The 22445-nt window shown below is 41.6% G+C and overlaps 1 protein-coding gene across 1 annotated transcript in view; it reads right to left on the bottom strand.

Moving 5' to 3' along the window:
- ptch2 (patched 2) overlaps window positions 1-22080 on the bottom strand; it is a 61226-nt gene extending 39146 nt beyond the window's left edge. Inside the window, exons 1-2 of the mRNA XM_061928140.1 lie at window positions 21585-22080; window positions 20221-20404 (exon numbers count right to left, since the gene is read on the bottom strand). Coding sequence (XP_061784124.1) covers window positions 20221-20404; window positions 21585-21710 — 310 coding nt within the window. The 5' untranslated portion in view covers window positions 21711-22080. The remainder of the gene's footprint in view (window positions 1-20220; window positions 20405-21584) is intronic.
- Between the last annotated feature and the right edge of the window lie 365 nt (window positions 22081-22445).

Raw genomic sequence — 22445 nt, 5'->3', positions numbered from 1 at the left:
TTGACCCATCCCCTTGTTCCACCCCCTGGGAGGTGAGGGGAGCAGTGAGCAGCAGAGGTGGTCGCGCTCGGGAATCATTTTGGTGATTTAACCCACAATTCCAACCCTTGATGCTGAGTGCCAAGCAGAGAGGAAATGGGTCCCATTTTTATAGCCGGGGTTTGAACTCACGACCTACCGATCTCAGGGCGGACACTCTAACCACAAGTTAGAGAATTTGGAAAACACGGGTAAAACTGAGGCTTCTCAGAAGGTGAGATAACTCCTGGAAATGACTGTCTTAGAATGGCCAAAGGTATAGATGTGTGTGTCCAAGTTAAAGTCAAGTTCTAGTGGATTTATTACAATCTTTGCAAGCTGGGTAACAATTGCTGTGGTCTGGAACAACATGGCACACAAACAACTGTTATAAATGCAGCCAATATAACATACAGATAATGTGTCGTGAGACATGAGACATACATTAAATACACAGAGGACACAAGTAAAGGAAATTAAATGAGCTCAAATATGCCTACAAACGAGGCATGATGATGCAATATGTGCATACAGCTAGCCTAAATAGCATGCTAGCATCGATTAGCTTGCAGTCATGCAGTGACCAAAATGCATGATTAGCACTCCAACAAGTCAATAACATCAACAAAGTTCACCTTTGTGCATTCACACACAGCATAAAACGTTCGGTGGACAAAATGAGACAAAGAAGGAGTGGCATAAAACACGTCTTTCTGTGGCAGCATCAGAGAAAGTTGAACATGTAAACAAACTACGGTGAGTTCAAGGACCGACGAAATTAGTAGGACAAAACGGCGCTTGCCAAATACTGTCATCAGTGAGGCATGTTTAATATAAACACTGGGATTTATAACAATTAGGAAGGTTTGTGTCATTTTCGTCCTCCTACACAAACCTTATTAAAACAACAAAAAAAGATTTTCCCTCATCTTTTTCCATTTTCACACATTTTTGAAAAAGTTCCAAGGAGCCACTAGGGCGGCGCGAAAGAGCAGCCGGTTGCCGACTCCCGCCTTATCCCCTCAAAATGACATACAAGACGTCTAATAACCATACAAATAAAATGTTTTGGCTCTTTTTACTTCAGTTGGTAAACAATAACAAAAACACATAAAAAAGGGTAAAACAATACTGATACTACATTACGGTCGATCCACCCATCTCAGTACACACTCAAGAGCTCTGGCTTAGCGGTTAGCAATGCATTGTCATGTGTGTAGTGTAGCATGTTTAGCGAGTCCTGGTCATGAACTCCTCCAGCTTGTAAGAAAGGTTTATTGCAGGTGAGGTTTAGTGATTTAGAATAGAATATAATAGAGTTTTATTGTCATAATTACAGTGAACAGGTTCAAAGAACAATGACATTGGAGCAGATCCCCTAAGGTGCATACACAATGATATACTAATATAAATAGTAAAAAGGTAAAAAAGAAGATATATATATATATATATATGTATATATCCACTTACATGCATATGTCCATACATATGCATATATATACATATACACATACATATACATATATACACATACCGTATTTTTCGGACTATAAGTCGCTCCGGAGTATAAGTTGCAACGGCCAAAAATGCATAATAAAGAAGGAAAACAACATATATAAGTCGCACTAGAGTATAAGTCACATTTTTTGGGGAAATATATTTTGATAAAATCCAACACCAAGAATAGACATTTGAAAGGTAATTTAAAATAAATAAAGAATAATGAACAACAGGCTGAATAAGTGTACGTTATATCATTGGTCCCCAAACTTTTTGTAACTTTTTGTCAACGCTTGAAAAGTTGTCCCACGGACCGGAATCATGTGTGCTTACGGACTGTATTCCTGCAGACTATATTGATCTATATTGATATAAAATGTAGGAACCATAAATATTAACAATGGAAAGAAACAACCCTTTTGTGCGAATGAGTGTGAATGAGTGTAAATGAGGGAGGGAGGTTTTTTGGGTTGGTGCACTAATTGTATGTGTATCTTGTGTTTTTTTTGTTGATTTAATAAAATAAAAAATAAAAAAATTAAAAAAAATATTATTTTGTATTATTTTATTTATTTACTTATTTTTTATTTTTTTATTATTTTATTTCTTGTGCGGCCCGGTACCAATCGATCCATGGACCGGTACCGGGCCGCGGCCCGGTGGTTGGGGACCACTGCGTTATATGACGCATAAAAAACGAACTGAGAACGTGCCTGGTATGTTAACATATTATATTAAGAGTCAGTCAAATAACTATAACATATAGAACATGCTATACGTTTACCAAACAATCTGTCACTCCTAATCGCTAAATCCCATGAAATCTTCTTCCTCAATGTCGCTTCTAAACAACTCTGCCAACTCCAAAGGTAGACAATGCGCCGCTTCCTCTTCTATCGGTACGTCTAGTCTCTTACGTGAATGAGATAAATAATATTATTTGATATTTTACAGTAATGTGTTAATAATTTCACACATAAGTCGCTCCAGAGTATAAGTCGCACCACCGGCCAAACTATGAAAAAAACTGCGATTTATAATCCGAAAAATACGGTACATACATATACATACACATATATATATATATATATATATATATATATATATATATATATATATATATATATATATGCATACATATATACATACACATATATATATATATACATATATAAAGTGACAGAGGCGTAAGGTGACAGGTTAGTGCACATTATTCTGTTTCACAGTCCAGTATTATTGCACTTATTAAGAGGCCATTTGGGATATATTGCACAGCTAAAATACATTATCATGATATGAAAATAGTATTGTCTGTATGGCACGTAATACATCCTCAAAGTTGTATAAGCCTTAGACGAATAGTCTTGCTCCAACTTTACACACATGTGCCTGTCAGGCTACCAAAGGTGCGCACCAATTTCCATGGGCATTCGGCGACACGCCTTAAAATTTTCTAGGGAGAAATTTCAAGTCACTCCAAGTTAGGGGGGTGTAAAAACAGTGCCACCATGTGGTGTGTTTGTCAGGAGAAGAAGAGCAACACATGTGGTTACACAAACATGACTTTGAAGTCACCATTGATTGAGCAACAATTCCACACAAAATGTTTACGGATTATTTCATTCAACTGTCCCCGCCCCCCCCCGAAAAAACCCCCAAAAGACAAAAGTGCAACATCTTCCATCCTTGCGCCTCGTTGACATCTGTTAAACCTTTTTTGACATTTCAAACGTTAACCTCTACAGCGTTTGGGGTTTTGATGCGAACAGGAACTGGGTGGCTCGGAGAGAGAGACTCTGTAATTACAGGCCTGCTGAAGTAAATTATAGCTATTTGTGTCTCCTTCCTCCCATCTGGACCACCCAAGCTCTCTCTCTCTCTCTTTCTCTCTCTCTCGCTCTCTCCTCGCCCTGGTCCGGCCTCAAACACCTCAACACAACTCCACTAACCACTTCTCTCTTTTCCTCCCCTCTTTCTTCATTGCCGTGCCCCCACACTCTCTTAAAGAGACACTTCCTGGAAAATTAAGTTCTCCTTAGCGTATATACATACATATGTGTACCTATATACAAATACATGCATACAATATACAGAAAAGTTGTATTTTTGTACATTTATAAGAAAAAAAAAACCCTTAAAGTAAGGAGACTGTGGTTTTAACAGCCAAGTGGATTGTTCATTCACTACGGAAGCATTTTGAGGATTTAACTGTGAGTCCACGGTGGTAAAAGTGAATAAAGATTGCCTTGACAAACAATTCTTACGCTGGCTTTAAAGAGCTTCATTTCCCAACGTCTAAGAAGGAAAAAACGTCAAAACAAGCCTTGACATGGCTCCGTGACTACGCTGTGCAGACATAATGTTTGTATGAACGTCTGTGTGCTCAAATGTATGTGTGTGGTCCGGTATAAACGCTGGGCTCCAACCAGTCATTTCCTCTCCTTTTGACCCTTCCCTTTGGAATAAAGCACAACGCTCAGATTTCCCTATAGCTGAGAAAACGATATATACATATATACATACACATATATATATATATATGTAAATATATGTAAGGCTCGGAGAACAGCCAAACTAGTGGTGGTGGTGAGGTCCAGGCCTATAGTCCCTGGTTCCAGGCCACACTAGGTCAGGACAGGCCACCTTCAAAGTTGAGCGTGGTAGATTAGCTGGATTAGGGGGGGGCTTCTGAAAGGCCCCACGCTGTTCTGGAGGAAGACCCCCAAAAAGAGGAGGGTTGAAAGCTTCTTCTTCTTCTACCTGCGACATAAGTGCTTGCTTCCAAGCAGGGACACGAGTATATTAGACAAAATGTCTTGTATTGAAAAACATTCATTGTAAAGTCCACAAGGACTACATTAGTTTGGCAGTACCGTATTTTTCGGAGTATAAATCGCATTGGAGTATAAATCGCACCTGCCGAAAATGCATAATAAAAAAGGAAAAAAACATACATAAGTTGCACTGGAGCCCGGCCAAACTATGAAAAAAACTGCGACTTATAGTCCGAAAAATACGGATGTATTAATATACTAAATATATTATAATATATATATAATATATAATAAACGTAACGTATAAATAATATAATATATATAACATGTTATTATACTATATTAAATATGCTGTATCTTTACAGCAATTTACTGTAACTGCAAAATAGTGATTTTACGGTTAATGACTGTAACTTGCACTAGTAACTAGGGATGATACTCGAAACCGGTTGTCCCGGTTGTTCGATAAGAAAAGAACCGAGTCCTCGGACTCAAATCCCTTTTTGAGAACCGGTACCCGTTATCGAGACCACTATAGTAAAGAAAAAGAGTTGGTTCTTTATTCGAATCCCTGGGAACGAATCCCGTCCCGACCAGAGATGCCCCGTGAGACATCACAAGAAATGACGTCATGTAGCTCAGTCATTAGTCGCAGATAGCGAAAGCAGAAAAAACAATGGACCGGAAAAAGCGCTCCAATGTGTAATAAAGTTCAAAACAAAAGGTATAATCCAATGAATAACTTTACTGAGAGATTTGAGCAGGGTACAAAGACATGACGAACACTTTTACCACCAACCGGAAACATAGCAACCAGGCTAGCAACGCACCTCCTTTACGGCAGCTGTCGCAACGTTCTTAAAGCAACCGCAGCACATACATATATATACACAACATATATGACATGATCTCCCTTTTTGAACTTTTGTTTTTCTTTCCTTGTAAACAAAACAAAATCCCACTGTATATTTGTTGTCTGTCTAATTATAAATAATGCAGACGAGGCGTGTTGGCTGAGTTCTTGACGTTTACTTTCACAGCGTGCTCATAACCTCATTCTTAGCTGCCGGTTAACGACATGCAACAACACTTTTCAGGGCTACCGCGCATGCTCGTCACTCCCGTTGCATGCTGGGTAGTGTAGTTGTTATATTCCCTAGCTCATAACATCACATCTTTCCCCCTATAAAGAAATAATGTTAACTCAATAAAGTGTATTTATTTTTTTAGCTTTAACTTTTCATTTTTTAGCATTGTAACCACATTTGCAAACAACTTTTCTCTTCATAGAATTTTCTTTCAATAGAGAAATAAAGTGCAAAAATGTCAAAGCATCAAAACAAACAGTTATGTCAAATAGCAGCAGAAGTGCACTTTTTGGAGAGCTGTATTATTTTCAGTTTCGTGCCCAAGGGACCGATTTTATTTAACACTATATTATTATTTATACACCTATAGTGATCACAGAGACAGGTTGTTTTTGTGTTACTGTATATATTTGTTTTTCTTAAAAATCTCACTTAAAACTTTGGGTACCAACAGTCAATATTTATTTATTTTATTTTTTTAGGGGGGGGGTAACAGTCAACATTTATTTATTTACTAGATTTTATTTTTTTCTTATATAATAAAAGTGAGCTTTTGTTAAACCAAATATTGTGTGTTTTTTTCCCTATACAACAACCTATCTGGAGAATCGAAAAGGAATCGGTTCGATAAGAGGATTCGATAATAGGCTCGAACTCGATAATTTCTTATCAAACATCATCCCTACTAGTAACTCTCTGGGTTATACAACACACCGACTGCACACCATTGCGTAATGTAGTCTACGGAACCCCTGAAAAGGCAAATTAGTTTGAATTGACAGTTATTTGCTGTGATATTACGAGGGATGTGCCGATCGATAGGTATCGGCCGATTGGGATGAAAAAGTATGTGATTATTGCCTTTAAATGCCGATCCCCTCTGGCTGACACTGTATTTATTTTTAGCAGCTAATTATGCTCCCCTAACTGCGATGAGGTGGCGACTTGTCCAGGGTGTACCCCGCCTTCCGCCCGATTGTAGCTGAGATAGGCTCCAGCGCCCCCCGCGACCCCGAAGGGAATAAGCGGTGCAAAATGGATGGATATGCTCCCCTAAGCTAAAATAAGCACCTCATGAACTGCATTTTTTTTTTAGATTCTTAAGTATCATTATCAACAATCATCACGTCAATAGTTTCGTATCAGTACATGATTGATACCAAACTGATTGGGTCGATATTTGTATTTTTTCAAAATAACTTCTTTTGTGATTGTTTACAAACTTTGGGAATAATTCCATGGACAAATGAGGACGGACGGACTTCAACACGTAGCAGATACGTAGTTGAGTTATAGTGTACTCTTGACTTTGTTGTGATGCAATAAAAGGGACTAAGGAATGGCATAAATACATGAAAATGTACAGTTTGATTCAATCTCACTCATGGATGATTGGGATCGGCCGGGTAGAACCCTGATACGAACATCCCTAGATATTACTGTCTTATTGTAAAATAACAGTTCATTGTTGTGAAATATAAAGGTTAATGTTACAGTATTGGACTGTGCTAATTTGTTACAGTACATTCATTGATATCCCGAATGAAAAATACATTACGCACAGGACGTGACCCGGTCCACATTCTTGAAGAACCAATCTCCTTTTGTCACATGTGGACCCAGCAGAGTCCGATGGGCCACCCTTCACGTACTCTTTTGTCATTTCTTTCACATGTTTCCCCAACAAACAGCGGAATCAAATAAAGCGAGACATTTTTTTTTCCCTCTTCTCTTTCTCACAACAAACGGACCAAAACGTTCCCAGCTTGTAAAACAATGCCAGACTGGAGGCTGCGAGAGTTTTCAGTGTAGGGGGGTGCTGGCACTCGGCGAGCTGACCTAGGGAAATACAGTCTTCTGTGTTGCGCTGGTCTGTTAGTGAGGGTCAGAATAGAATCCCCATCCATACGTGGATGTGAGAAAGATCCTCCTGGCCGGAGGAACAGTAGGAAAAAAAAACCTGTTTCACTTACATTCTATTCAGACGTGCACATCAATTTCCAGCAGAGCTGGCATTTAGGCACTTTCCATTTCCATATGTATAGGCTAATTATGCTAATCATGGGCAGTGTGGAAAATAGTCACATTAGACACTCCACTGAGCGCTAATACTGCTTAATGTGTGCTTGCAACATACATTCATCCCCGCCTGAAAGGCACAACTTTTCCACCTTGCTGGTCTCATTCACAGCAGAAATGAATTGATCATTTCTTTCTTCTCCTTCTTTTTTACAGCAAGAAACTGTCCAGTCCTCCCTCCACGTCGCTCTTCAAGGTTTTATACCACGGCGCTGTAAACGCTGCAAAGGTGACTGGTGTCGCTTTATGTCGCGCACCGCAAAAGACAAAGCGGGCTCCTGGGCGAGCGGGAGGAAGGGCGCCGCCCACTTTCCATCAGGACGCTTTTATCTGGGGCTCCTCTGACAGTTTGGACTTTGACAGGCTCGTACAAGATAGCAGCAGGCTTAATAATCATCGTTAAAGATCTCTGCATGGAGGACTCCAATGTTGATTAGTTGAAGGAATTGAGGCCAATTAGAGCGCAGTACTCGGCTGCAACCAGCAGACGCGCTGTTTCAAGGAGACCAGCATCACGTCAGCTATGGGAAGTGATGTCGTATTATTGTCAGTTTGTTGGTGACGAACCCCAAGATGCAGAGATGACGGCAGGCATTGAGCGAGAAAACATGATTTAATTTAGCACTATAGCAAAAAAACAAACAAAAGGGTAACAACAAAAGGCGCGCACAAGGCGGAGAACAAACTTGGCTATGAACTAAAATAGCACAAAGGCTAATTTAATTGTGAATAGTGACCACAAGTATTAGCGACAATGACAATGACAATAATCCAGCAGTGACTGGAGGGTAGGGCAGGTATAAATAGCAGCTGGCTGATTGACACCAGGTGTGGCCAGGTGCCAGTCAGCCACCGCTGAGGGGACACAGCACTCAGGGAGACAAACAGGAAACAGAACCAAAACAAGAGCGCTGACAGGAAATACTACACACAGAGGAAAAACTAAAACACAACCAAACTGTCAGGGGCAAGCCTGACAATTATGCTCTAATATCCAATCTTAAATCCAAATATCCATACTTTAGTACAGTGATTTTCAACCACTGTGTGCCATCAGATATTGCCTGGTGTGCCGTGGGAAATTATGCAACTTCACCTAATTGGTCCAAAAAATATTTTTTTGCAAATCAATAATCATGATAATGTGCCGTTGTCTAGTGCCTGTGCTGTGTAGAGCTTGGCAGGGTAATCTTGTAATACTCCATACCAGTAGGTGGCAGCAGGTAGTTCATTGCTTTGTAGAAGTCGGAACGCGTCGAGGATGGTTTGTCGTGATCCCAATATGCAGAGCACAGCGGGAGACAGCGTGCAGGTACAAAGGTATGTAACGCTTAAACCAAAAAATAACAAGGCAATTCCCGCTAGGAAAAGGCACTGAAGCATAGGAATGGCTATGTAAAACAAAAGTAAAACTGAACTGGCTACAAAGTCAACAAACACAGAATGCTGGACGACAGCAAAAACTTACAGCGTGTGGAGCAAAGACGACGTCCACAAAGCACATCCCGTACATGACATGACAATCAACAATGTCCCCACAAAGAAGGATAGCGTACGCACAACTTAAAGAGTCTTGATTGTGAAAACAAAGCAGGTGCGGTCAATAGCACTCAAAGGAAGGCGTGAAGCTGCTACAGGAGAACACCAACAAAACAGGAAGAGTCACCAAAATAACAGCGCAAGACAGGAACTAAAGCACGACACACAGGAAACAACAACAAACTCAAAATAAGGCACGACAACCTGGTGGAGTTTCATTGTTTAACTTTGTCTGCTGATGGTGTGCCTCCGTTTTTTTTTTAATGAAAAAAATGTGCCTTGGCTCAAAAAAGGTTGAAAAACACTGCTTTGGTAGAAGTGGGGGAAATAATCGATTTTTAGATGCATCGCAATTCCGGCATGTACGATTATAAAATCGATTAGTAAACGTCAATAATCGATGTATTTATTGTAAATAAAGTCATGCAGACAGTTGTAAAGTGCAGCTCACCCAGAGGTCCGACATCTATTTTATGGTCACACATTTAAATGATTTTTATACATTAATTTAACTGTTTATTATTACAAATACACTGTTTTTTTTTAAAGTTGCAAGTGAAAGGAAAATAAATGTAAAAGTGCATCAATATACATCAATTCAAGATGCATCCATAATTAAAACCTGATGGAATCGTGAGGTGGCCAAAGATTCCCACCTCTAACGCACACTGAAAAGTCAAAATGTACGATATTTTTTATTTTTTTAAATGCTAAAAACAGATATTGTGCCACTTAGTAAGTATATTATTATTAATTATTAGTTGGAACATTTCAGCTTTTTCTCATTACACACTTATTTTTGTTCTTTTTTATTAAATTTTTGCTGTTGTTTTTTTCCCCATGTAAGAAATATTAATAATAAAAATGTGTAAATGCCTAACTTAGTGTGTCAAAAATTTTGCCTGTGCGAAAATATTCATAATAATAATATTGCTTATTATGGTTGTTGTCATTTTTAAAATTAATTCATAGTTTAGTGTTATTTTACTTTTTTAACAACTAAACTTTGTTTATTATTTTAGGTATATATACTGTATTTTTTGGGGGGAGTTTATAATATCTTACATCAGGGATGTCGAAACGTTTTCCACAGAGGGCCGAAAAGTCAGGTATGGTGGGCCATTTGGATGAATTTTTGTAAAAATGATTTTAAAAGCTAAAATACAGATATTATATATGTTTAAAGACAACACTTTGTGTTATAGGTGACTAAGTATATTATTATTTTTCATTTTACCTACTCAGTGGCCTAGTGGTTAGAGTGTCCGCCCTGAGATCGGTAGGTTGTGAGTTCAAACTAGGGCTGCAGCTAACGATTATTTTTCTATCGATTAATCTATAGATTATTTTTTTCGATTAATCGGTTAATCTATAGATTATTTTTTCGATTAATCTATAGATTATTTTTCCTTTTACCGATTTTTTTTTAAATTTAAAATGAAGAGGAAAAAATAAATGTAGGCCAGTTTTTTCAAAAGGCATGGCTTTTATTTACAAAAAAAAAAGTATGGCCACTCAGTCAACATTGACAACAACATGACAAAATATTCTGTAACAATGTAAACATTTAAAACTTTTAACATTTAACACAATTAAAAGTAGCTTATTTGCTTTTTAATGTGCAAATATAAAAGTAAACATCCAGTGCAAATCTTAATATTCTGCAATAGTATAAGCATTTCAAAAGTAAAAGTATTGCTTATTTTGCTTTAAAATGTGCAAAAATAAAGATAAACATCCAATACAAAAAAGTGCAAAACGGAAATATTCTGTAACAAGTGTAAACATTTCAACAAAAGTAAAAGTATTGCTTATTTGCTAAAATGTGCAAAAATAAAGCTAAACATCCAATACAAAAAAGTGTACAGTGTAAACATTTCAACAAAAGTAAAAGTATTGCTTATTTTGCTTAATAACACAACAATGATAGTATGATTAAAGTGAAAGTTAATTGTTGGTTTGTACATAGTATATGTAACTGTTAATGTTGTAAAAGGTATTTGCACAACTAATTAACGTTAGCGTTTGTGACACGTCTTGTGCCGTGGGGTTCTTTCAGGACCGACAGACTGAACGCCAGACGGCTTTGCCAGGTTTACAATCTTTTAATTTTACACAAAGTCTTTTCTCTTCCAACTGCGCGGATCGCGCACCTGGGCACGATTGCGGCGTCGCTCCCGGCGCGCCCCGCCGCTCGCCGCTCGCTCGCCGCCGCCGCCGCCGCCTCTCCACAGCGTTAAAGAGGAGCGCGTCTTTGTAAACACTGAACAGGCACGCCAAACGCGCCTCTCAGAGCGAAACGGTGCTTTAGTTTATGAATTTACAACGCAGATACAAATGACACATTCATGTTTTTGTGTAATAATGACAACGTATACGCACGCGGACGATTAACTTGTTGATGGTGATGGCAAGAACGCTGTCGGGGGTTTTCTTTTCAAATGTTCGTTCATAGCCGTTGTGCTGCTATGATAGGCCATTTCCGCTCGACACAGTGTGCATACAACAACATTATTAGGCCGTTTATTGAAATACTCCCACACTTTTGACGACTTTTGGCGTGCTTTTTTCCCCTCGCTCGCATCGTCTGCTTTGCGCTCCGCCATGACAGTAAAGTAGCGTGACGTAAATATGCGACGCGCCGACGCACAAAAACGGCGTCGACGTATTTACGTAACCAATGACGTCGACTATGTCGACGCGTCGTTTCAGCCTTAGTTCAAACCCCGGCCGAGTCATACCAAAGACTATAAAAATGGGACCCATTGCCTCCCTGCTTGGCACTCAGTATCAAGGGTTGGAATTGGGGGTTAAATCACCAAAATGATTCCCGGGCGCGGCCACTGCTGCTGCCCACTGCTCCCCTCACCTCCCAGGGGGTGATCAAGGGTGATGGGTCAAATGCAGAGAATAATTTCGCCACACCTAGTGTGTGTGTGACAATCATTGGTACTTTAACTTTAACTTTAACTTTAAAATGTCAGCTGTTTCTCATACATTCCAAATGTTTGCTTTTTTCTTACAGTTTTATTGTTTTTTAAATAGAAATGTTACTATTTCAAAACACACAAAGCAGACACGTTATAAATGTTTGCACAAAGCATCGGTATCGGATTGGTATCGCCGATACCAGCCTGAACTTTACTGTGGTATCGCACATCACCTAAGAGCTTACACTGATGGAAAGGGGTTCAGCACAGTCTCCCTCCAAATTTATAATATAACAAATGGATGGTTAGTGTTACCTCATGATCAGCTAAACGATACAGCACATAAGGTGTAAAATACAGTAGCACCTCAACTTACGAGCTTCATTGGTTCTGTGGCGGCGCTCTTATCTCAAAACACTTGCATCTCAAATCAACGTTGCCCATTGAAATCTTTGAAATCAATGTATTGGGTGCTTGTTACAATTTTAACATGTAACATGCCCTTTAAAAGGAAAAAATAACTCATAGAAAAGAAACATTGTACAAAATCCAACAACTACAGTAAGTAACGTAATGATCATTTATCTTACACTATTCTCTTTCTGGCTGCTTCTCCATCAAACACACCCTCTGCAGCTTTCCCATATTTTCATGGCTACAAATCCACTGTTTGGACATGATTTTAATGTTCTTGGCCTTCACACTCTCTTTCGTCCTTTCCATGGTTGGAAAACAAAGTTATGTCCGTCTTTGGCTACAACTTAAGACCGCAGGGTTTTGGTGTGATTTTACAGGGTCCACTCTGGTACACCAACTCATGCCAGGGATGCTTGTAACTCAAACGTTTAAAGCATACCAATTCTCCTCTTAAGTTGAGTGTAATGTGCAATGATGAATCCACCGAGTGTGTTTCTTCTGGTCAGGTCTGATGAACATGCGTCTAAAGCTTCGTGTTGTCTGAGGGCTGGTCCTGCTCAGTGTGTGTGTGTGTGTGTGTGTGTGTGTGTGTGTGTGTTTGAGAAAGGCAAGGCATGACTTGGACTGGAGGATGGAGTGTAAAAAATAAACATTGGGAGGTGACCCAGGTTGACTCTGCTCTTGTTTGTTCTCCACCAGTGAGGTCCTGAGCACTGGGAGTTTATTTATCTAGCTGGGGCATATTCCCCTCCAATAATGCCTCATAGAGCGCCTTTCTCTGTCGGACCTGGGCCTCGCGCTGATGACTTGTAACATTTACCTGCCGGGGTTTGTCTCCAGAGAAGCCCTTCCAACACAGTACATTTGGTGATTTTGGTGCCAACGTTCTCCAGCATTGTAGGCCTGGTGTGGATGCTCCATGGCTATGCTGCTCTACTGTACACAGGACCCCTCTCTCCGATGTAGTCTCCCCAGCACTGGTGTTTGGACACTGAACGTGCCGTCACGGCTCACCTCAACTCCTTTCTCTACAGAAACATTTCCCTCTTTTCCCGCCGCAGATGTTTCTTTTATACAAGAGCAACACCTCACCACACTGATAACACCAGACAAGGCAAATGGAAGAATGTCAGCGAGCCGTAAACTTCCAATCTTCCTGACCCCCCCCCCCCCCCCCCCCCCCCCCTCTCTCACTCCTCCTCGGTGTCTTCCACCATCACTCTCCTCTTCCTGCATCCCCCCCTCCAGGGCCCGAGTCACACGTTGCCGAGCTCGACTTTCACACTTGGAAGTGGGAGGTGATTTCCTCAGACTAAGATACTTCTACGCAGGTGTGCACCTAGTTCTGCTCTAAAAAGTGCTATTTGGACAAAGCCCTGGTGGTCCTGCAGGTCGGTAGGTAAACACACACACACTCACAAAGCAGGTAGGTAAACACACACACTCACAAAGCAGGTAGGTAAACACACACACTCATAAAACATGTAGGTAAACACACACACTCACAAAGCAGGTAGGTAAACATACACACTCATAAAACATGTAGGTAAACACACACACTCACAAAGCAGGTAGGTAAACACACACACTCACAAAGCAGGTGCATAAACACACACACTCACAAAGCAGGTAGGTAAACACACAAACTCACAAAGCAGGTAGGTAAACACACACTCACAAAACAGGGCGGTAAACACACACACTCACAAAGCAGGTAGGTAAATACACACTCAAAAAGCAGGTAGGTAAACATACGCACTCACAAAGCAGATAGGTAAACATACACACTCACAAAGCAGGTAGGTAAACATACACACTCATAAAGCAGGTAGGTAAACACACACACTCACAAAACAGGTAGGTAAACACAAACACTCACAAAGCAGGTAGGTAAATACACACTCACAAAGCAGGTAGGTAAACACACACACTCACAAAACAGGTAGGTAAACATACCCACTCACAAAACAGGTAGGTAAACACACACACTTACAAAGCAGGTAGGTAAATACACACTCAAAAAGCAGGTAGGTAAACACACACACTCACAAAGCAGGTAGGTAAACACACACACTCACAAAGCAGGTACGTAAACACACACACTCACAAAGCAGGGAGGTAAACACACACACTCACAAAGCAGGTAGGTAAACACACACACTCACAAAGCAAGTACGCACACACTCACAAAGCACATAGGTAAACACACACACTCACAAAACAGGTAGGTAAACACACACACTCACAAAACAGGTACGTAAACACACACACTCACAAAGCAGGGAGGTAAACACACACACTCACAAAGCAGGTACGTAAACACACACACTCACAAAGCAGGGAGGTAAACACACACACTCACAAAGCAGGTAGGTAAACACACACACTCACAAAGCAAGTAAGAAAACACACACACTCACAAAGCACGTAGGTAAACACACACACTCACAAAACAGGTAGGTAAACATACACACTCACAAAGCAGGTAGGTAAACATACACACTCACAAAACAGGTAGGTAAACACACACACTCACAAAGCAGGTAGGTAAACACACACACTCACAAAGCAGGTAGGTAAACACACACACTCACAAAGCAGGTAGGTAAACACACACACTCACAAAGCAGGTAGGTAAACATACACACTCACAAAGCAGGTACGTAAACACACACACTCACAAAGCAGACAAACATTTTACGCAAGAAGACGACACTTGACCAGGTGTGTGAAGACGACATTTGGCCAGGTGTGTGAAGACGACACCTGGCCAGGTGTGTGAAGACGACACCTGACCAGGTGTGTGAAGACCGACACTTGACCAGGTGTGTGAAGACGACACCTGACCAGGTGTGTGGTGTGAAGACGACACCTGACCAGGTGTGTGGAGACGACACTTGACCAGGTGTGTGAAGACGACATTTGACCAGGTGTGTGAAGACGACACCTGACCATGTGTGTGAAGACCGACACTTGACCAGGTGTGTGAAGACCGACACTTGACCAGGTGTGTGAAGACGACACTTGACCAGGTGTGTGAAGACCGACACTTGACCAGGTGTGTGAACACAACACCTGACCAGGTGTGTGAAGACGACACTTGACCAGGTGTGTGAAGACGACACCTGACCAGGTGTGTGGTGTGAAGACAACATCCACACCTGATCTCACAAGCAATTAGCAGCAGTTTGTTGTGTTTCAAGTGCTGTGTTTTAACGACATGAGTGTCACATGTTGTAAAAGTCGGGCAGTGACTCAACAAATGATTAATCTACCTCGTGGTTCTCCAACTTTGTTCACCAAGCACCACCTCAAAAAACATTTGGCTCTCCAAACATTTCAAACACAGTAGCGTAGTAGGCCTAAATAATAATTAAATATCAATTGATTTAATGTTACATAGATTGAAGAGCGATTCTTCTGCGTACCACTGGATGGACCTCGTGTCCCGCTAGCGGTACTCGTACCAAAGTTTGAGAACCGAGACAACACGCACAGGTTTCTATTTCAGTAACATGAGCATCCCGCAGCAACAAAAAAACACATTTTCACAGCAATAAAAAACATGTTGTGTATGCGGCAAAAGCAAAGAAACACTGTAAAGGTACGGCAGTTCTTCTTCACGTTGTAATCCACATTGACTGTAATAGACTGGAACTAAGACTTCAACTTTACAGCAATGAACTGTTAATATCTGTAATATCCCAACAAGTGCTGTCACAGTGACATGTTTGCAGTAGTTCAGGTCTTACTTTGAATTGAAACAAATTCAGCAAAGTATTTTGTACATTTTCAACATGAACTTCACATCCTGTAAAGTCCCGCAGCCATAAAAATAAACATTGGACACGCAGGCTGGGAAAAATGACAATAACGTCGGGACTCTCTCTTACTGATCTGTTTTTCAGTGCAGAATTTAAGATGGTGTTCATCTCTTTAAAGTCATGCAGGGACAAAACAAACATGAACAACAATAATAAATAGGCCATTTTATGAATTACATTAGTAAACTGTGGTAGGTGTACCACTAGTGCAGTGGTAGGTGTACCACTAGTGCAGTAGCTAAAAATAGGAAACATGCTTGTTATATAAAACCTCTGCCTTGTTTTAATGAAAATTTTGGCCTACTACACTACTGTATATTGATGTTGTCATTATGGTGGTACTTAATGAATACTTAGGTCTACTACCCTACTGTATATTAATGTTGTCATTATGGTGGTACTTAATGAATACTTAGGTCTACTACACTACTGTAGATTAATGTTGGTCATTATGGTGGTACTTAATGAATACTTAGGTCTACTACACTACTGTATTTAATGTTGTCATTATGGTGGTACTTAATGAATACTTAGGTCTACTACACTACTGTATATTAATGTTGTCATTATGGTGGTACTTAATGAATACTTAGGTCTACTGCACTACTCTATTTAATGTTGTCATTATGGTGGTACTTAATGAATACTTAGGTCTACTGCACTACTCTATTTAATGTTGTCATTATGGTGGTACTTAATGAATACTTAGGTCTACTACACTACTGTATTTAATGTTGTCATTATGGTGGTACTTAATGAATACTTAGGTCTACTACACTACTGTATTTAATGTTGTCATTATGGTGGTACTTAATGAATACTTAGGTCTACTACACTACTGTATATTAATGTTGTCATTATGGTGGTACTTAATGAATACTTAGGTCTACTGCACTACTCTATTTAATGTTGTCATTATGGTGGTACTTAATGAATACTTAGGTCTACTACACTACTGTATTTAATGTTGTCATTATGGTGGTACTTAATGAATACTTAGGTCTACTACACTACTGTATTTAATGTTGTCATTATGGTGGTACTTAATGAATACTTAGGTCTACTACACTACTGTTTATTAATGTTGTCACTATGGTGGTACTTGGAAAGCCAAGTGGTATTTAGTGAAAAAAGTGACTTAATTGTTTTCTGGAGGAAAAAAAACATTGAAATATATAAACATATACCACGGTATTTGTGTAATTTTTGCGACAATAGATGAAAAATTCTGGTAAATTTTCAGCAATTTTTTATGAATGTGCACTATCCCAGTCAAGTAAAGCAATGTTCCTTCAAATAAATAAATAAATAACTAATTATCGGCCATTATTTGTCACACAAAAAGAAAATTGTTCTAAAATAAAAACATTTAAAAAAAAAACCACAATATTTGACCCGCACAAACGGAGTGAATGAAACAAACACCCCTCACCATGATACCGTCTTATTAGCTTTGTCTTGCGCTTTCTGTGCAGCGTGCCAGTGTTTTCCTGGATTTGTGTGCGGGAGAAAAGCGAGAAAGAACTTCTCCTTGTGCCACCAGCACTTTGCTCTCCATTGAGGCTTTGTCAACGTGGTGGAAACAAGAGACTTTACAACATGGCCGCCTCTTAAAGGCACAGCATTTTTAAAAGGGGGGATGCCTCCTGGCTTCCTGGAGTCCCACAGCAACACAACTGACACACACTCCATCCCACAGCAACACAACTGACACACACTCCATCCCACAGCAACACAACTGACACACACTCCATCCCACAGCAACACAACTGACACACACTACATCCCACAGCAACACAACTGACACACTCCACCCCTCAGCAACACAACTGACACACACTCCATCCCACAGCAACACAACTGACACACACTCCATCCCACTGCAACACAACTGGTGAAGTGAATTATATTTATATAGCGCTATTCTCTAGTGACTCAAAGCGCTTTACATAGTGACACCCAATATCTAAGTTACATTTTTAAACCAGTGTGGGTGGCACTGGGAGCAGGTGGGTAAAGTGTCTTGCCCAAGGACACAACGGCAGTGACTAGGATGGCGGCAGCGGGAATCGAACCTGGAACCCTCAAGTTGCTGGCACGGCCACTCTACCAACCGAGCTATACCGCCCAACTGGCACACACTCCAGTCCCACAGCAACACAACTGACACACACTCCAGTCCCACAGCAACACAACTGGCACATACTCCAGTCCCACAGCAACACAACTGACACACACTCCATCCCACAGCCACACAACTGGCACACACTCCAGTCCCACAGCAACACAACTGACACACACTCCATCCCACAGCAACACAACTGGCACACACTCCAGTCCCACAGCAACACAACTGACACACACTCCATCCCACAGCAACACAACTGGCACACACTCCAGTCTCACAGCAGCACAACTGACACACACTCCATCCCACAGCAACACAACTGACACACACTCCATCCCATAGCAACACAAGTGGCACACATTCTATTCCACACAATCATTTATCTGACGGTGTTGATGAACACAATCATTTATCTGATGGTGTTGATGAACACAATCATTTATTTGATGGTATTTACGAACACAATCATTTATCTGATGGTATTTATGAACACAATCATTTATCTGATGGTGTTTATGAACACAATCATTTATCTGACGGTGTTGATGAACACAATCATTTATCTGATGTTTTTTATGAACACAATCATTGATCTGACGGTGTTGATGAACACAATCATTTATCTGACGGTGTTGATGAACACAATCATTTATCTGATGGTGTTTATGAACACAATCATTTATCTGACTGTGTTGATGAACACAATCATTTATCTGATGGTGTTGATGAACACAATCATTAATCTGACTGTGTTTATGAACACAATCATTTATCTGATGGTATTTATGAACACAATCATTGATCTGACGGTGTTGATGAACACAATCATTTATCTGATGGTATTTATGAACACAATCATTGATCTGACGGTGTTGATGAACACAATCATTTATCTGATGGTGTTGATGAACACAATCATTTATTTGATGGTATTTATGAACACAATCATTTATCTGATGGTGTTGATGAACACAATCATTTATCTGATGGTGTTTATGAACACAATCATTTATCTGACGGTGTTGATGAACACAATCATTTATCTGATGGTATTTATGAACACAATCATTGATCTGACGGTATTGATGAACACAGTCATTTATCTGACTGTGTTTATGAACACAATCATTTATCTGATGGCATTTATGAACACAATCATTTATCTGACCGTGTTGATGAACACAATAATTTATCTGACGGTGTTGATGAACACAATCATTTATCTGACTGTGTTGATGAACACAATAATTTATCTGACGGTGTTGATGAACACAATCATTTATCTGATGGTGTTTATGAACACACTCATTTATGCAAACAAGACCCCCAAAAAGCCCCTCTAGGGTGTGTTTATATTCACCAACTGCTGAGGCGCTTTTAGAGCGTGCAAAACAGGTGGGTCAACTTCACTGGCTTTTTTTTCTACTGTGAGCAGGAGGTAGACCAGGAGGAGGTGGTGGTCGGGAGGGGGGGCTGCCTCTTGTTGAATGGAATCCAAGAATAGTTAGGGACCACACAGGGAGTTCGGGGGGAGGAGGGAGGGAGCCCACCAGCCCACCCCTTCCCCTCTCAAAGATGGCCAACCATTCACAGTCCATCTGCTGCAGGGATCAGACTGAAAGCCTGGGGGTTTAAAAGGAATTTGGCCGGTGTGAAAAACCAAATCAAGCTGCTTCTGCCCCTGAAAACGTGCCATAGCTTTGACCCATGCAGGACGGTGTGTGTGTGTGTGTGTTTGTGTGTGTGTGTGTGTGTGTGTGTGGACTGGTCCTGATGGACACCACTAACAGCACTGCAACTACTACACATTCTGCCACAATGGAAACAGGAGTTGAGAACCTCCAGACTCCCCCTTTCCAAAAGTAAGCAAGCACCTTATGGAGAGCATTCCAGCTTGAAGTGGAGAAGTCATGTGGAACTCACCTTCCACCCACAGCTGCTCCATGTCCGTCTCGATGGCTGCCACTCGGAGTCCGACCGAAAGAGCCCCGAACACTAAGAGTCCGATGAAGAGCACCTTGCCACAGTGCCTCTGGATGTGGCAACCCAGAGAGAAGAGCAGGGTCTGGAACCTGGCCTGGATCCACAGAGGAGCTTTGTGACCCACCTGAGGAGCACAAGAACATGGCAACAGGTGTCACATGGGCGACCTTTCCGTGCCAGTAGAAACACAGAAAACAGGAGCTGTCTTTGGGAGCGAATTCGCTACCTGAACCTGCTCCAGAGCGGGGGCAGGATCTCCCATGATGCAACCCAAACACACTACCTGAACCTACTCTAGAGCTGGGACAGGATCGCCCATGATGCAACTCAAACACACTACCTGAACCTACTCTAGAGCGGGGGCAGGATCGCCCATGATGCAACACAAACACGCTACATTAACCTGCTCCAGAGCGGGGACAGGATCTCCCATAATGCAACACAAACACGCTACCTGAACCTACTCTAGAGCTGGGGCAGGATCTCCCATAATGCAACACAAACACGCTACCTGAACCTACTCTAGAGCTGGGGCAGGATCGCCCATGATGCAACTCAAACACACTACCTGAACCTACTCTAGAACTGGGGCAGGATCTCCCATAATGCAACTCAAACACACTACCTGAACCTACTCTAGAGCTGGGGCAGGATCTCCCATAATGCAACACAAACACGCTACCTGAACCTACTCTAGAGCTGGGGCAGGATCTCCCATAATGCAACTCAAACACACTACCTGAACCTACTCTAGAGCTGGGGCAGGATCTCCCATAATGCAACTCAAACACACTACCTGAACCTACTCTAGAGCTGGGGCAGGATCTCCCATAATGCAACACAAACACGCTACCTGAACCTACTCTAGAGCTGGGGCAGGATCGCCCATGATGCAACTCAAACACGCTACCTGAACCTACTCTAGAGCTGGGGCAGGATCGCCCATGATGCAACTTAAACACACTACCTGAACCTACTCTACAGCTGGGGCAGGATCGCCCATAATGCAACACAAACACGCTACCTGAACCTACTCTAGAGCTGGGGCAGGATCTCCCATGATGCAACACAATTAGCAGCGTTTGGAATGTGTTCATCTAATGTTTGCCATTATTTCTGACATGGATGGCGTGCTCTGTTCCTGCAGTCTGCTACAAACCTTTGGAACACATCCAAGCATCCAAAGATGCTTTGTCAGATCAAAGTCAATCAGTGAATTCCTCTACAGCATTTCAAAACAAGAGCCTGGGCTCACTGTGCTGTGAGCCTTCAGAGTAAGAGTCCCAACAGCAGCTTTGACCAACCTTTGACTTGTGTTTAAGCGCCAAGGCAGCCTGGCAGCAGTCGGCGGCCGGCTGGGAGCGCCTGGAACTCGGGGGGAAATCTCCCAAGACGCCGGCGGCTCCCGGAACCCCGCGATCCGACGGCATGGTCCGGAGAGGCGACACAAAGCGGGTGCGACTTCACAGAGGCCGGCGGCGGTAATCCGACATGCGTCCGCTTGGAAGAAAGTCTTCTAGTCGTCCTTGGAGCCGCAGCAGTCTCGGAACTGCATCCCCACATCATGCGCACAAATCCCCGGCGATCCTTCAGTCGTCATCCGCCCGCACACAGCGTGTCCGCACAGTGAGGAGTAGTGCAAGTAGTAGTAGTAGTAGTAGTAGTACAAGTAGTAGTACTAGTAGTACTATAGTTGTAGTAGTAGTAGTAGTCCGGGAGTCAGGTCCACCTCCGATCTGGTCGCGCCAAGGTCTGGAGGATCCTGCCTGTGAAAAGGGAGTTAGATGGAAAAGTGCTGCGGCTCCCATTGGCCGAGAAGAAGAAGCAAATGACTCCCAAACATCGCCTATTATTAGCTGCTAGGCGACTGCTCACCCAAGTGCGGAGAGAGAGAGAGAAAGAGAGCGAGCGAGAGAGAGAGAGAGAGAGAGCGAGGAGGGAGGGCAAGGGGGGAGACCACCCAGGCTGCGCGCGGGGAGCGGAGGGGGAGATGAGGGAGGAGGAGGAGGAGGAGGGGTCGGGTGGGGGGTGAGAGAGAGAGAGACTCTTTCAATGAAGCGTGCACACGCACACGTGCACGCCTGCTTTCACACATTAGTCCTCCTGTTTGAAACACATACTGTATATATATATATATATATATATATATATATATATATATATAT

The sequence above is a fragment of the Nerophis lumbriciformis genome, linkage group LG35 (genome assembly GCF_033978685.3).
Source record: "Nerophis lumbriciformis linkage group LG35, RoL_Nlum_v2.1, whole genome shotgun sequence".
Classification (NCBI taxonomy): domain Eukaryota; kingdom Metazoa; phylum Chordata; class Actinopteri; order Syngnathiformes; family Syngnathidae; genus Nerophis; species Nerophis lumbriciformis.
The sequence above is the reverse complement of the archived record's forward strand: the minus strand, read 5'-3'. Positions and strand labels throughout refer to the sequence as shown.